The 17,999-nt window shown below is 40.5% G+C and overlaps 1 protein-coding gene across 5 annotated transcripts in view; it reads left to right on the top strand.

Annotated features, from left to right (window-relative positions):
* The window catches only part of PPP2R2B (protein phosphatase 2 regulatory subunit Bbeta), a 272,333-nt gene that overhangs the window by 82,997 nt on the left and 171,337 nt on the right, over window positions 1–17,999 (top strand). The window contains exons 1-3 of one of the 5 annotated variants that reach the window (XM_070739385.1): window positions 13,020–13,240; window positions 13,321–13,665; window positions 13,818–14,014. The exons of 1 other annotated variant lie outside the window; for it this stretch is intronic. In XM_070739385.1, coding sequence (XP_070595486.1) covers window positions 13,945–14,014 — 70 coding nt within the window. In that variant the 5' untranslated portion in view covers window positions 13,020–13,240; window positions 13,321–13,665; window positions 13,818–13,944. Of the gene's footprint in view, window positions 1–13,019; window positions 13,241–13,296; window positions 14,015–17,999 lie in introns of those variants that run through there. 3 more of the 5 variants (XM_070739383.1, XM_070739384.1, XM_070739382.1) reach the window with 3 other exon arrangements.

Raw genomic sequence — 17,999 nt, 5'->3', positions numbered from 1 at the left:
CAAAAGTGGATTGATCAAGTACTAGACAATTTCCAATGCCATTTGATGGTGAAACTAACACATGCAGTTTATTACGAAATTGCTAGAACATAATTTGGTATCCTGCAAGATTTTATTGCAAGTAATATTCAAGGCAGGAATTAGCAACTATGGCATATTTATGACCTGTGGACTCCCAGAATTCTTGAGCCAGCCTCCTGGGAGGAATTCTGGAGTTGAAGTCTACAAGTCCTCATAGAGTTGTCATAGTTGGCTGCACTGGCTGCCAATTGGTTTCCGGAGGCAATTCAAAGTGTTGGTTATGACCTATAAAGCCCTACATGGCATCAGAACAGAATACATGCGGGACTGCCTTCTGCCGCATGAGTTCTAGAGACTGGTTAGGTCCCACAGAGTTGGCCTTCCCCAAGTCCCATCAACTAGATAATGTCACTTGGCGGGGCCTAAGGGAAGAGCCCCAGCCCTCTGGAATCAGCTCCCCCCAAAGATTCGCACCGCCCTTACCTCCTCGCCTTTCGCAAGAGTCTCAAGACTCATCTATGCTGCCAGGCTTGAGGCCACTAGACTCTACCCCCCTGGCCGACAAATGTATTGTGAGTTAGCTGAGTCAATGGGAATGAGTGTCTTTTTATGGTTTGTGGTTTTTAGACTATTAATTTAAATTAATTGGATTTAGGATGTTATATTGTTTCTTTATATGTTATAAGCCACCCTGAGTCCTTGGAGAGGGGCGGCATAAAAGTCCAATTAATATTTATTTATTTATTGATTGATTGATTTGATTTGATTTGTATGCCACCCCGTTCCAAGGACTCGGAGTGGCTTCCAACAACAGTACAATTTACAAATCCAATATTAAAAACCAGAATATATTAATAAAACCTTATTAAAAACAATCACACAATTCAGCAAACCATACATAACACGGAAAAGCTGGGGGAATCGATTTCTCCATGCCTGGCGACATAGGTGGGTTTTCAAGAGTTTGCGGAAGGCAAGGAGGGTGGGGGCAGTCCTAATTTCCGGGGGGAGCTGATAAATAGTTGCCTATTGCTGGTTTAGGATGATCTTATATATTAAGTTCCTCTACTGAAGAGGCAAAAGATAGTTTAGTTATTTCAGCTCTTTATTGGTCAGAGCAAGCAAACATCAGCAAGGCCCTGCTGTAGGCAGAGATTTAAATAGGAATCCCCTTAATTCAGGAGTCCATCAGATTTCACCCGTTTGAATTCCTGATTGGACTGGAGTAAAATCTTCCCCAGTTTCTCTTGCAGTCACTTAATTATAATGTTATGTCCATATATACAGTACAAAAACTTAGAACCCCCATTTTTTTTAACCAAAGTCCTCTTCATTAAATATAAAAGGACATGACTATAGAATGCCTTTTCTCTTGGAGGGATGGAACAGTTTTTGAAACTTCAAAGACTATCCAATATTACAAAGATTGTTCTGTTGCTGTAACAATTCTTAAACATTTGTAGAAAATATTATTATTATTTATTATTATTTATTAGATTTGTATGCCACCCCTCTCCGTAGACTCCGTATAAAATCACCTAAAGGAAAAATATGTATTGTTCTTCACAACTGTCATTGATCATTACACAAATAAAGACTTATCTATCATGGAGTCATTTTCCATAATTCACCTTTCAGAATATTTACGTGCTAAGAATAAATATTTCCCTCCCAGAAATAGCACACCATCATATAAATGTTTAGAAAATATTATTTCACTTCTATAAATGAAGTTAGAGATGAAGACAAACTAGTTGAAGTTCAATACTAACTGCAAATTCTTGCATTAAAATAAAATCCAGATGGGTCTTATGTCATTTAGGATATTATTATATGACAGCTGTATAACACCACTGTGAAACATGAATTTCACTGGCAAGATTGACTCCTTCCTACAATTGTTTTGCTTTTGAAAACAGCAAGAACGGCACATCTAAAGAAGTATTTCCCACCAGCACTTGTTCTGTATAATAATATACTTCAAATAAATAAAGAAAATATCTGAATGTAAATTCCCAATGGCCTTGTGGCCTGATGTTCACATGCTGATGAGTTTTTAACAATTGCTTAAATGAAAAATATTTTTTTTGTCTTGGAGTTATCATGAATAATAAATGGAAGAAACAGTGGGAAAGAACCGTGCTGTGGCCAGAGGGGTAAAATTCCATGTAAGACGTACTTGCAAAACTTATTTGAAAGACAATATAAAAAAGCCCCTATGAAAACTTAAGGACAATGTGCTACTGATGAAAATTCCTTTTGAAAACAGTTTTGATAAATTAATCTCTTGGGTTGTTCCTGTTATAAATTGATTTGGTATTCAGGCTAAAGAAAAAAGACTGGAATACAAAATTAGGCTGACATTCCTGTGGCCTTCTGAGAATTCTGGTTCATTTCCTTACCCAGGCAGCTCAGGAGTCAATTATACATGATACGCTGGTAAAGATTAGAAATAAAAAAATTCTGGGAGGACATTTTTTGCTTTAGACATCTTACCTGCATATGGATAACCATTTGTCACTTCCTCTTGGTAAATACTGCATTCAATGACCCCAAAGACGTACTGTATTTTTCGGAGTATAAGATGCATATTTAGTTTTTGGAGAGGAAAATAGGGAAAAGAATCTGCCTACCAGGTATTCATCTGGCTAGCGTCCTTTGTCTGATCAGCTTCAGCATATTATTTTATCCCCTGGTTAGGGCTTTAAAAAAACTTTATTCAGAGAGAGTAACAATGAAAGAACTTGCAAGCCAGTAAGAGCATCATTAGCACTTAGAAAGAAACATTCAGAGCAAGTAGAACAATGGAAGAAACCCTGCAAAGACTTAGGGCCTGGAAAACATTCTTCGCAGAGAGTAATAATGAAAGAGCTTGCAAGCCAGTAAGAGCTGGGAACATCGATAACACCTGATTAAAACTGGAAAGAAACATTTGGAGCAAGTTAGACCAATGGGGAAAAAAACTTGCAAAGACTTAGGGCTTGGAAAACATTCTTCACAGAAAGAAACAATGAAAGAGCCAGCAAGACAAGAGCTGAGAAGATCATTAGCAGCTAGTTAGGGCTGGGGGGGGGGGGAAGCTACATTCAGATTAGCTTTTTATCAGCCTCTTTCAGGGAGGAAAAGGGTGTGTTTTATACTCCGAAAAATACGGTAATATGTTCTCCTACAAGAACAGGGCTAAAGTAATAAAGTGTTAAGGTGATGTTAGGTACCAGTTCAAAACAAGGTCTTCTTTAAACTAAGCAAAGTTTTTTCATTAAAATTGGATACACAGCTTTGAAATAAAAGGCAATACTCCACTACCCTAAATAGGCAGGAAAATAATTTATATCACATTAATAAATCACATTAATAAATATCTGCTTTCATTACAGGTAACCCTTTACAAGCAGTAAAGATAAATCAAAATATTCTATTAGACCTGTAGTTTTCCAGCTATGCTGCCCTTCAGGTTCATTAATTCACAGATAATCTATAGAGCAGGCAGCCTCTCAAATATTACTCTGTTTCTGAACAGCACGGATGTCCATGCAAGAGGGAGAAATAGGATCAAAAGCATCAAGATAGCAGCCATTACTGAGTGGGAAAATCCATGTTCCATTTCCACGGGAAATCCCCCTTTTTGACTTTCTCTTCATCAGACACCTGCTGAACCACTTTTACATTTACCATTCTATGGGTAAAAGGAATATTCTGAGGAATATTGTTGAGAAGATGGAAGTAAAGAAATCTTTCTAGACTTTAACCAGAGCAAGAATATAATTTGAAAGTGTATTCCCACAGAGGCACCTTCTACAGTTATCCAAAATTACATAGAAACATAGAAGATTAATGGCAGAAAAAGACCTCATGGTCCATCTAGTCTGCCCTTATACTATTTCCTGTATTTTATCTTAGGATGGATATATGTTTATCCCAGGCATGTTTAAATCCAGTTACTGTGGATTTACCAACCATGCCTGCTGGAAGTTTGTTCCAAGCATCTACTACTCTTTCAAATTTCTTCTTTAAGATTGAATAATATATCACAAACATAGCCATTTTGGACAAGTCAGTTCTAATGAACAAGAGTCAGATAGTAGTGATGTACAGTATATTTGTTTAGGGAATTATCTGCAGAGAACATGTGTACAATAATAGTACTAAACGGATTAAAACATCCTATTAGTTCAACATAGAAGGAAGATGCAATAGCCTGTGCTCACAAACTAAAACTCACCTTGAATTTCAACGTTCCTCTAATTAAAAAACACCATACTTTAATTTACTATAAAGAATATAAATACTAGTTGATTGTCTCAGCTATTACACTCTCAAGTCCCAGTAAAGAAACTATGCCAATTTACATTGGAAATGTACTGCAGTAATTCCCGGAAAAGAGAAGCAGCAACAAAATGAAATCAGATTATCTTTGGTTCAATATCTTTTTAATGACTTCAGACTCTATTTATGACCCAAGCAAATACTTTCTCTGGGATTTGCACAATTTTGATCGCATCAAAAACTTAAAAGGCTTCTCCCCACCCTCAATTTAAAGTAATGAAAAACAATGGAATAATCAGTAATTTTGACTTTATTTTGGAATATATAGCATTTATATGTTATAAAACAAGTTATAAGAGCCATACTGTAGGTCAAGACAAACCAATACAAATGAAAGAAATATGACAGTGGTATCATTTGCTTAATTTCTTGTGTCATTTAATCAGAAATGCAAAAGTGTGGCTTCCCCTTTGAGACAGTTTTGGATTTTTAAAGAAACAAAATAAATTAAATTAAGGGCAAAGTGAAGTGCAGAGCTCCCAAGCTGACAGACAGACAGACAGACAGACGGCCTGACACAGACAGACAGATGTTCGTCCATTGTGTTTGAAGAGGACCTTGACACCTAATAGGTTGTGGGCTGTATGCGATGTGTCCGTAGGTGCCTGGTAAGGCCTATATGGGCATGAAATGTTCTGCCACATGTTGGGCAGACGTGTAGGCACCATTGTCATAGCATTTGCAGCTCTGGCTTTGCGGAGTGCTCACTTCTCTTCTGCCATGAATGTTCTTCTGGCTTCAGATGTCTGGCAGCCTTGGTGGATCGCCATGTGCCATATTGGTCAATCTTGTGCCAGGGTTTCCCAGGAGGTGGTGTCAATATCGAGGGACTTGAAGGAGGATTTCAGCTTCCTTTGTTCCCCCCACATGATCGCTTTCCTTTAGACAGCTCACCATAGAGGAGCTGTTTTGGGATGCGATGGTCTGGCATCCTAGCAACATGGTCTGCCCAGCATGTCTGGGCTTTCATCAGCAGGGTGAGAATTGATGACAGGCCTGCTCTGGAGAGGACCACCTGTCAGGCACCTTATCCTGCCACTGGATCCTCAGAATTCTATGGAGGCAGGTCATGTGGAAGTGGTTCAATTGCGTAGCTTGTCTCCTGTACACAGTCCAAGTCTCACTGACATACAACAGGGTAGTTAGTACTATTGTTCAATAGACTTTGAGCTTTGTAGCAAGGCTTATTCCACGTCAGTTCCACATGTTGGTCATTAGTCTGCCAAATGCAGAGATTACCTTGGTGATTCTGCAGTTGACCTCAATGTCAATTATCACTGCACGGGAGAGGGTCAGTCTTTAAATATAAATAAAGAAATGTTTATTCTCTTAGGATTTTAAGAGTCATCCGAAAGCTACTGCTTTCTGATTTACCACATTACTCCTATAAGTGACTTCCCCCTTCTCATCTATCTATGAATCTATAATTTTTTTCTTCAGTGTTACTACTGTGAGGCTGCTAAGATGGATATTTAAGACAACACAATAATCACTGTTACAGCACAGGTACAGTATAAGGTACAGTATATTAACCTGTAATATACTGTACCTTAAGATAAAAACATTAAGTGCTGAACTCCAGATCTGATTATAATATCACGAGAGTTCAGGTTTGGGCATAGATTTTGGGTTTATTTTGGCTGACAGTGATTGTCCAAATACCCTGCCATAGAAGTTATTTTTTTTTAGAATGTGCATCTGGTACTTTGGCACACATACAGTTGGCGTGAATGGAAGTAGGGACATTTAGCAGACCAGCTACCCACTTAGTAACCATTAAAATGAGATAAGTGCTGCATTGTGTTGGCCTTGTGCCTATTATTGCCTACTACAACTAAAAGAGTGCAATCTGAGCGAAGGACTCAAATAAAAGATGGCCATAGAGGGGAGGACCTCCGTTTTTCCAAGTCTTTGGCAGGTAGGTTGAAGAAGCAGTGGCTGCTGTTTCCCATTTTAAAATGTTAGGCAAATATATGGCTCTTTATTTTGTGATAGTTTTGTTAATAGCTAATGTACCAATGCATTATTGCCTGATAAGGTAGGCAGCATAAAAGAATTGGGAAACAAATAATAAAAAATATAGCTCCTCCCTCCCAATTTAACAAAAGTAGATCCAAGGAAAGTAGGCATTAAGTAGGGGCTTTTCACTCTGGACTGTTTCTCCAGAGGTAAATACAACAAGCAAGGATCTGGCCCTTTTTGGTTTCCAATATTGTAATCCTAGCATGCAACTGAAATTTCTGATCATATTGTGAGATTATATACAAGGGAATTGTACCTGTACTATTATTCCCATCTTCCTAAGGAATGCTTATGTTAGTGCATGCCCTACTTTTAGGGGGCAGCTTACAACATATTGAAAATTACTACTGTCAGGATAGTAAGCTATTTCAAGACAAATAAAGTCTCTTCTTGTATATTCCATCCCGGGGTGTTGTGACTTCTGTTCTACGTAAGGGTGCAATAGTAGAGAACATATTTGTTGTTGGAGGATATGTAGTGATACAGAAACCCCTAAGTCAAGCTCTGAAACTTCTAAAGAATTCTTTGAAAGCGTGAGACACTTGAGAATTGCACCAGGAAATGGAGAGATATTAATTAGGTAGACTTCATTTGAAGTGCTTTTGATCATTGTTTTCTTTTCAAAATGTGAGAGTACTGCATTTCCTGAACAGATCAATCTGCAGGCTAGCAAGGGATTTATTCAAACCAGTTGTGTGCAATTAGGAATCATATTTTAATGTTTCTGCACAGTTTATATGCAATATGCATTTCTGTTATTATCATTTCTTTCTATTGTTTGTCCGTTGCTATAGCAGTATACCTAGTACATGTTGATGTCATCAGCACCCATGAACTGTTGTATATGGTTCTTGCAAACATCAGACTGAAGTCTCACCATTCTTTCTGATACCTAATACTATTCTGCCCCAACATTACTGTCTTTTGTGTGCAGAGCAGTACTTTCATATCAAATGTGTGGCCAGCTGGTTTTTTTAAGAAAATCATGACCAGTTTTTCTTCCTAATTGATTTGCTAGTTGTTTAATTACTGTATGATGCTCTTTTTTGTTCTTTAGAATAAAGCACCAATTATTCACAATTACCTATTATGAGCTGGACTCTCTCTGAGACAAGACTTTTCAGAGACTTCAGAATAACAGAAGGCCAAACGTATCTCTCCATTTATTGTATATCTCATGCAGCTACTACATACAATGGGGCCACTACAAAGAAGCCCTGTCTTTTGGTTCATACGGTCTTCCTTCTTACCTGGAAGAATCTTTCACATACCCCAGTGCCAAAAGGGGATGTGTAGGTGTGCTAGCATGTATGCATGTGCCCACATCCCTTCCCTCCCCCCCACACACATGCACACCTCTGGCGCTGCCCTCACGTATGCGCACAACCTCCCCTGTCCAGGCGGGGGTCCCTTGCAGTTACAAGCACAGCTCTGTGTCCCTGACGTGTGCAATTCGGTTTCTGCGCCTGCACAGGAAGCCAAGTCTCACATGAGTACACTTGTGCGTGTGAGATTTTGCCGACTTTCAGGTTTTTTTCCTTGCAGAAGCAAATAACCACCAAAGATCGCCAAAATCTCCCACGCACAAGCATCCTCGCGTGACAATTGGCTTCCTGCACATGCGCAGAAGCCAAATCTCGTGCAGGAGCACAGAGCTGTGGGCGTAGGACGCTGTCCCACACTGTCCACCCAGATACCCTGTCCCAATGCATGCACACAGGCCTCGTTGAAGCCTGGGATGTGGAAAAACAGCCAAACTGGAAGTTCAGAAAAACTGACTTTCTGTTTGCCCGTTGTGCTGTTTTTTGCACTCCGGGGCTTCCCTAAAGCCTCTGGAGTGCAAAAAACAGCACAACGAGCAAACTGGAAGTACGTTTTCCAAACTTCAGGTTTCTCCATTGGGAGGATTTTTTTTGCACACCGGGACTTCAGAGAAGCTTCTCTGAAGCATCCCAAGGCTGAAAATCAGCTGGCCAGCATGCGCATGTGCGCTGGAGCTGACATAGGGCAATGTCTCGCATGCCCTCCGATATGGCTCTGCATGCCACCTGTGGCACATATGCTATAGGTTTGCCATCATGGACATACCCTCTAGATCTCTGGGTAAAGTCATTCACCAGATGGTCCTTCATATATCATGAGAACCAGTGTAGTAGCCTCAAGTTAGTGCAGGCAGTGCTCCCTTTACAACATTTGTTTAGTGACCAGTTATAACAGCATTGAAAAGGAAACTTATGACTTTTTATAAGTTCCAGCTATCACAGCATCCCAGTGTTACGTGATTACAATCTGGGTGCTTGGCAAGAGTCCTCAGAGAGGGGCGGCATACAAATCTAAATAATAATAATAATAGTGGGCCTTCTCCGGGTCCTGTCAACTAAACAATGTCGGGAAAGAGCCTTCTCTGTGGTGGCCCCGGCCCTTTGGAACCAACTCCCCCAGAAATTAGAATAGCCCCCACCCTCCTTGCCTTTCGTAAGCTCCTTAAAACCCACCTCTGCCATCAGGCATGGGAGAACTGAGATATTATTTCCCCCTAGGCTGCTACAATTTATGCATGGTATGTTTGTATGTATGATTGGTTTTTATAATAAGGGTTTTTAGCTGTTTTAGTATTGGATTGTCGCATGTTGTTTTTATCACTGTTATTAGCCGCCCCGAGTCTATGGAGAGAGACGGCATACAAATCCAATAAATAAATTATTATTATTATTATTATTAATAATAATAATAATAATTAATAATAATAATATATTAATAATAATAATAATAATAATAATAATAATAATAATAATAATAATCATCTTCCACTTATGATGGCTACAGCATCCTATGGTTGTCTTATCAACATTTGTGAACTTACCTGACAGCTTCCCACAAGCAAAGTCAATGGGGAAGTCATCAGAAAAGGTTGCTACTTACTCTAGTAAATCACAGCTTCCTCCACCCAGCAGCAGCCACTCATCTCCCCCACTCCTCAGCCAGGCCTACTGTGCTTGTGCCATATGCTGTGCCTTCCTGCTTGCAAGCCACCTGAAATTTGCATCACAACTCAAAATTCCACTTAATAATAGGGATGGAGATTGCCATAATTAAGCAATGTGGTCATGTGACATCACATTTTTCAACAGCATTGTGACAGAAATTTCAGTCTCTTTATTATCATTAACTGAGGACTGGGGTCCATGTATCAGGGTCCCCATGCCAGCAGCCTAGATCGTGTGTTTTGCATTGATTGCAGTTTCCAAGATTTCTTCAAAGGCAACACTCTAGAGATCAAGTACGTACACGTACCTCTTGATTTATGATTGCAGCTCAAACCAAAATTGGGTTGTAAGTGACTAGAAGTGATTTTATGACTTTTTGCCACAGTCATTAAGCAAATGTGATCATTGTACCTGTGAATGCATTAATTCCAATCGGTCATGTGGCCCGAAGAAATCACTGCAGTTTGCTGGTAATAAACAGTCAGAAGACACTAGCACTTTGATAATACACAGTCTACTTAACACTGAGACATTGTTTTCATTTCAGAGAAATGAAACATGTTATTTGGCAACAATACCCAAGAATCATTAAAAAATGCAACAAAGTTAGACAGGAATGGTAACATTTACCAAGAACAAGCCAAATAAAAATGCCACTCCATAGATATAACCAGTGATGGGATTCAAACTTTTTTTTGGCTTGATGAACATGGTGTGGCTTCGTGGACATGGCAGAGGAAGGAGACTGCAAAATCTCCAATCCTACCCCATTCCAGGGGAAGGTTATTGCAAAATCCTCTTTTCCTTCCAATCAGCTGGAAGGCACAAAATAGATGGGAGCGGGGCCAGTCAGAGGTAGTATTTACCAGTTCTCTGAAGTACTCAAAATTTCCTCTACCAGTTCAGGACCTACTGAAACCCACTTCTGGATAGAACCGTTTATGTTACCTGTTTTCAGGGTGATGCATGTTGTAGGATATATGGAAACCAGAGATTGCTATGGTCATTGATCCATCCTTTTATTTATTACCTTTATATCCATCTTCTCCTCTAAGGAACAAGGTGACATATATGGTTCATTAGAAAAAGAACTCTCTCCCTCAAAAGGAAAGAGAGAGGCACATTATGCTGTAATTAAAACCAAATGAAACATCATATTGTGAGCAAGCTTATTAAATTTACAATTAATTTTTCTTCAAAGTAGAGGTTAAGGAGAAAATGTGAGGGGGGTGAAGGGAGATGCAAGGATTAGTTTCTTTGTGAAGAATAGAGGTATCTGTAAGCTATGTTTCCAACAGAATATTGCGCTACACTATCTTGTTTACACTGCACACCAAGACAACTAGACACAAGAACAGTTTTTTTCTGAACGCCATCACTCTACTAAACAAATAATTCCCTCAACACTATCAGACTTTCTACTAAATTTGCACTTCTATTCTACTAGTTTTTCTCATCATTCCTATCACCCATTTCCTCCCATGTTGACTGTATGACTGTAACTTGTTGCTTATATCCTAAATTTTTATTAATATTGCTTCTTCATTGCTTATTTGACCACTATGACAATCATTAAGTGTTGTACCACATGATTCTTGACAAATGTATATTTTATTTTATGTACGCTGAGAGCATATGCACCAAGACAAATTCCTTGGCCAATAAAATTCTATTCTATTCTATTTTATTCTATTGTTTATTACATAGCAAATATTATTGGATGTCCGGTCTTGAAAATTAGCTTTAATGTGGGTTCGAGAATCATTTTGACATTTTATTCTGATGGTAGAAATGTCTTCAAAGTGATAACTTCTGCTACTAGTCATGGACACTTATAGTCAAGGATGGAGGTAGGGCAAGAGGTTGGACAACAATGAAAGATAAGATGGAAGATGTGTTTGACCTCTTAAACTTTCATTATAAAAACGAAATCTTTTACAAAGCAGTTCCTTTTAAGTTTTTAGGAACCAAACTTTTTGAAAAGGGAAAGGTTTCTAATGTGTAAATTATGAAGGGTGGATTTAATTTTATATTAAGAAAAAAGGCAGATAATTACCACTAAGCAAATTAAACTCCTCCCCCCTTTCCTCTTTCCTTTAAAAAAAATCTGATTGCACAACCATCGGCTGCCTGAAGTTCTTTTGGTAGGAGAAAAAAGCCTGGTCAGAAAGGATCCTAAACATTTTGGATTGTAAACATTTTGTGCAACCCTGGGAAGAGAAAAAGCTACTTAACAACAACAACAACACAGTTGGAAGAGACCTTGGAAGCCTTCTAGTCCAACCCCCTACTTGGGAAGGTGACGCTACACTATTTTAGACAAATGGTTATCCAACTTCTTATTAAAAACTTCCAGTGTTGGAGCATTCACAACTTCTAGAAGCAAGCCATTCCACTGAACAATTGTTCTGTCAGGAATTTTCTTAGTTCTCTTAGTTCTAAATTGCTTCTCTCCTTGATTTCTACCCATTGCTTCTTGTCTTACCCTCAAGTGCTTTGGAAAATAGCCTGACTCTTTCTTCTTTGTGACAAGCCCTGAGATATTGGAACACTGCTATCCTGTCTCCCCTAGTCCTTCTTTTCATTAAACTAAATATACCCAGTTCTTGCAACCTTTCTTCATATGTTTTAGCCTCCGGTTCCCTAATCATCTCTGTTGCTCTTCTCTGCACTCTTTCTAGAGGCTCAACATCCTTTTTACATCATGGCGACCAAAACTGAATGCAGTATTCCAAGATTGGCCTTATCGAGGCATTATAAAGTGGTATTAACACTTCACATGATCTTGATTCTGTCCCTCTGTTAATGCAGCCTAGAACTGTATTGGCTTTTTATGGCAGCTGCTGCACCCAGCTGGATGGATGGTTGTCCACTAGGACTCCAAGATCCCTCCCACAGTTACTACTGTTGAGCAAAGCACCACATACGCTGTACCTGTGCGTTTCGTTTTTCTTGCCTAAATGCAGAGCCTTACTTTTTTTCAACTTATTTTGTCGCCAAGTCCGTCTATTAGACCAGTGTTTCCCAATCTTGGCAACTTGAACATATCTGGACTTCAAATCCCAGAACTCCCCAGACAGCATTCGCTGGCTGGGGAATTCTGGAACTTGAAGTCCAGATATCTTCAAGTTGCCAAGGTTGGGAAACACTGTCTTGGACTAACCTGGCCTGGAGAAGCCAGCACGGACCCTACCTACCGAACCGCGGCCCCTTTCCCAAGGACTAGCCGAAGGCCTCATAACCAAAGGTGCCCCGTCACTCGGATCAGGAGATCAAAAACGACCGAAGGCGACGGCGACGATGGTCGCCTCGACGGCCGCCTTTCCACGTGACCGTTACTACTGTCCAGGCGGAGTTGCGCGCGCGTGTGGGAGCCGTGGGAGTCCCCCCCGGTGCTAGTGTATATGTGTGAGGGAAAGGACAGCGGCCTCGCCTCGCCGCCTCTGCCCGACCTTTCGCTTCCAAGCCGGTCCCTTTAGGGGTGGTCCTCGGAAGCTCCACTGCAGCAGGGGGAAAAAAAAAAGCTTCTCCCGCGCTTGGGGGAAGAGTCCCGGGGCCGCCGCCGCGGTTGGCCAAAGCCGAACTGTAGGGGAGGAGCCTGGGCTTTTAATGCACCATAAGGTTTCCAAGCAAGCCGCCGCCGCCGTTACCCGCAGAAGCCCGAGCGGTCTCCTGCAGTAGCCCGCCCGCCCGCGCCTCGGTCTCAGCGTGCTTTTGCAGCAGAGCTTTGAAGGAAGCCGCCTCAGCTTGCCGCAGCGCCGCCGGCTCTGCCCCCTCAGAGAGAACGAGAGAGACCCCGTTCCCCTTGGCGGCGCGCGGGGACCGGGATTTGGCGTGGCGAGCCTGCCCTCCCCCCAGCTGAAATTGCGCTAAGGGAGAGGAAGGTGGGGGAAAAACCGCGCGCGAGAGAAGAGAAGGAGGGTCGGCGCCGGAGCGCTGATTCTTCTTTTTTTTTTTTTTGCAGTTCCGCGGACACCATTTTGTGACCGGGCGGCGTTTTTTATGGTGACTTGGGCATCCCTGGGAATTGCTGCATGCGGAGGAGAGCTCGCCAGCCACGAGGGGAACCTGTTGGGCGCCGCGATCGAGAAGTAGCCCAGTTGCGGCACTTCGCTTTGGGATTGGGGATTGCAGCAGCTTCCCTGGGCATCGGGTCTTGCGCGGCGGCGGCGGCAGCAGCAGCTTTGGGAGGAGGGAACTTGGAGCTTGTGCAGCAGCAGCAGCAACGGCGAAAACCGCAGCAGCAGCAGCAGGCGGCGAAGGGGAATTGGACCTTGCGCATCCCCGTTCCTGGGTGGAGGCGAAGGAGGTTTGCACCTTTGCGCCAACGGCAGGAAGAGAAAGGGGTTTGGACCTTTGCGACAGCAGCGTCCCTGGCAGGAGGAGGAGGAGGTGAAAGCTTGCTTGTGTTTTTATTTTATTTTTTAGTTTCATTTGATTTATTTTTTTTCTTCCTTGAAGGGCAGAGAAGCATGTTAGTCTCAATGCAGCTCCCCTTCCCTCCTCGCCGCTAATCTCAGTCGTGGCGGGGCGATGATGGATACTTGCCTGCCTGTTCTCACTTCCCACAAAAGTAAGCCCGCTGTCAATGGAGGAAGACATTGATACCCGCAAGATAAACAACAGTTTCCTGCGCGATCACAGCTATGCAACAGAAGGTAATGTAAGGCCAAGAGGGGTAGTAGTGTGTGTATGTTGGAGGGGGGGGGGAGAATAACAAGAGTGAGTGAAGAGAGAGCAGCTCCGTTCCGCTGCGGGGAGGCGCCTTGCCAAAAGCTCAGCTCAAAAGGCACAGATCCGGCAGCGGAATGGCGCGGTACTGAATAACAATCGAGGCTAGGGCGGATCGCAGGGAAGTAGTAGTAGTAGTAGTAGCGGCGGCGGCAGAGGAGGGTGCGACGGCGTCCAGGGGAGCCAGCGTGAAGTTCTACGGGGAGCATCTCGTCAGCGATGCTCGGAAATCTTGGCTGCCCAGCAGCAGGTGGATCGGGAGGGAAGGTCCCTCCGGCGATGTGTGTGAGCCATCTCTAGGTGATGTCAGCTCCAATTCAACAGGGCCCTTGATCATCATCTCCTTTCTCTGTCAGCAGCCTAGCTTAACCCTCTCCGTGGTGTGTGTGTGTGAGTGTGAGGAAGCTTTCATTGGGACCTGCTGAAGCCAAGAACCAGGTTGGCCCTTGGAAACAATGGAAGCCCATAGGGATGAATGGCAGAGGTGGAGGGGTGATGACCCTGTTGGGTACCATTTAAATCAATGTGAATAGGTGATCAAGAAACCTGGGAGTGGGATAGAGTGGGTGACAAGAAAAGCAATCCTTAGCTATTCTTTTTTTGTAACTGAAAAACTTATTTTTGAGGTTTCCTTTTATTTCTTCTTTTGCAAAAAAACATGTTTTTTTATTAAAAGCGTTCATAGTCCAGAGGTTAGAATGACAGAGGCCTCCACTTCCCCCACCCCACCCCTACACACAGCAGGCCTGGAAGTGGGTTGACCTCTTTTCCCCAAAAAGGAAAGGCATGGCAATAGGATGGTGCCCTCTGGGGGTTGAAACGAGAGACTTAAAATAACAAAATGCCCTCATCATCTCTAGAGTGGGATTGCCTTCTTTCCCGATCAGGGAATGACAGAATTGGGGTGGTGGCTTTTGAAATCAATAGCTCTTTGGAGCACTGAGATAGATTCAGGACTGGAATGATTGACACCCAAAACACACATAGACAAATTCAGGATACAAGGATAATCAGAATTGGATGGTTCCAGGGATGTAGAGAAAAATGAGCTCTAGCTCATTGTTGTTGGATTTTTCCACTTCAAAGGAGAAGTCGTGTTTTTCAGCTGATGAAGATTTTACTATGAAACTATAGAGAGGCTGTAATGCCTTTAGTGCTAGTTTTCATCAGAGAAATAATGTTAATGTTTATGCTAGAACATACATTGATTTCCAACCCCAATGAATTCTCTCTGGCTCTGGATCAAGAAGTATTTTAATATGCTTGTGTTTTAGTTCATTGGCATCACAACCAAACTGCCATTCTTTATTTTTTTTTTTAGTATTCTGCAGTTTTTTGTACTGATAAAATAGATTTAATATTTAAAGGTGTTTGATGGTATGCATCTGTCTAATAATGCTTCTCACAGCTGCAGTAGAATAACAGAATTTTCTGGTGGGAACCTGTTTTTGACTAGGAAGTCCTAAAAATATTAGTTCATTGTTATTTTAGTGACAAAGACAGAATGGTTCTGCTTCTTTCTGGCTTTAAAGATGCAAAGCAGTTTTGTGTCTTTCTCTGTGTGTGAAGAGGCTAGTATTTTGTATATGACCTGTTCACATACAATGACAGTTCTGTGCAACTACATTTATTCCTATCTGGTCTGTAGAGTGGTTACTCTTCAACCACACAGAACAGATAATTGGTATTCTTTTCAAAGGCAGGCATAGGAGTCCATTTGCTGAATAGAGCATGAGCATCATGCCTGTCCTACAAGTAATTGTTGCTTTGTTGACTGGCAATTGTCATGAATATCACGTGATATTTCAATCTCTTTGGCTGAATTGTCAGTTGTAATTTTTTAAAGACTACATGAAGACTAATTTCAAGCCCCATAAGCTATGGAAAGCCTTACTGCAAGTTATACTCTTCAAAAATATATGTAAGTTACCATTTTCTGATGGTTTTTTAAAAATTACAAATTGCACATTGCATTTATTATCTGTTTACAAAAGTTATTTTTAGATGATTCAGTAATTTGATTCAGAGTAAGATAAACATATGAGAGAAGTGCTTCAATAAGTGTCCGTTTCTGTTATAGTATATGGATTAATTTAGGACATCTCTTATTTCCTTGGATTTACATCCACAAGACTGTCATCCTGAAATGCTCAAAAAAATCCTATCCATTGTTTCTACCAGCTTTGTCATCTCTACCAAATCTTGCTATTTTGGCCACATGTCCTTTTACAATTGACATATAAAACTTGCCAGTATTGGGAAAGGACTGGATAAAATATTTTTCTTGTAGCCTTTATGGTTTTTAATCATAAGTATCTCTCACAAAGAAGATACTGAATTGGGGAAAGGGCAATATTCTCATTAAAATACAGGCAATAATTTGGATAGAGATTCATATATCTGCTTTCCTACAACTTTTATACAGTATCCATATAAAAAAATCAATTTATCCCATTATGTCATGAATCCTTTTAAAGTAACATAAAATGAAAAGTGTAACTCTGATACTGATTTTGGGAGGCATTAGAATTCATGATACATAGTTCCCAACACAAAATCCAGATTTTAACACATAAATATAATAATGCTACATACAATTACTTTGCTAATCTTTTCCTGCCAAATTATCCTCAATAACTCAACTTATACATTCATTGACTTAAGTTGCTATAACTTTGGTTTACTACATCGTAAAAGAGTACTGTCTTAATCCAAGATATGGGCCTTTCAGAAAGGATGGTCCACTCCTGTATCCCATTCTTAGAAACCACCCATTAAAATGATATTTTGTTAACTTTTGTTTGATTGTTTAGTCTTATTGCTTTGTCTGTTTGCCTTGTTGTATGCCAATATGTTAACACTGACACATGCTACAAAGTTTATCAGTAAATAGAACATTCTTCTAAAAATAAAATCTTAAAATTGTATATCCTTACATTATAATTAAGCCAAGGTCAAAATGCATTTTTAAATCATGTAAAATAAAGAATAATATGAAAAATGCCTGCTTTGCCTGTTGTCTGTGGACTTTCTCCTTTACCATTCTTTTCTATGAAACTTTCAAAAGTTCCAAAGGCTATATTGTTCGTCATTTGCTATATCTTGTTTTGTTTGAAAATACATTTTACTCTCTTGTTCACATTTAACTACTTAGATACTGCATGTGATTTAATGATTGCGCATATCATATAGTTTATGTTAATTCTGTGGAGTACTGAGTTGCTGAATTATTGAGTCTCCTTCAAAAGTGTTGGACTTACAATGGGGACAATGATAAAAATTGTACTAATGACAGAGCAGCGCTTCAAATGAAATGGCAAGAAATATTTGCAATGTGTCTAGCAACATGGCTGTGGAACGTGTTTATGGAAAGTAATGCAATTGTAGTTTTGCAGCATGAGACTGTTAAATCAAGTAGTAGAAATGAAAAAAAAAAAGACTGTTGAGGGAAACACACTGCTGAAAGCATTAGGAAAGGGAAGTTAATTACTTAGTTATTATTAGATTTATATCCCACCTTTACTGTACAACTCAAGGCAGCATATATAATGCATACATAATAAAAGGAAACTTGAATAAGGGCAGAAAGAGGTGTTGAGTGAAGAAATAGCTTCGATGCAATTTTGAATGAATGAAGGATGCCTTTGAAGATAAAGTAGAATGATATACAATGGTACCTCTACTTAAGAACTTAATTCGTTCCATGACCAGGTTCTTAAGTCGAAAAGTTTGTAAGCAGAAGCAATTTTTCCCATAGGAATCAATATAAAAGCAAATAATGCGTGCAAATCCATTAGGAAAGAAATAAAAGCTCGGAATTTGGGTGGGAGGAGTAAGAGGAAGAAGAGGAGGAGGACAGTCGCTGCCGAAGGAAGAAGGTGAGGTGAGGGGAATCAAACAAATCCAAAACTT

Source organism: Erythrolamprus reginae, chromosome 2 (genome assembly GCF_031021105.1).
Source record: "Erythrolamprus reginae isolate rEryReg1 chromosome 2, rEryReg1.hap1, whole genome shotgun sequence".
In the NCBI taxonomy this organism is placed as follows: Eukaryota; Metazoa; Chordata; class Lepidosauria; order Squamata; family Dipsadidae; genus Erythrolamprus; species Erythrolamprus reginae.
Note: the sequence above shows the minus strand (reverse complement) of the source record. Positions and strands in the feature narration are given on the sequence as shown.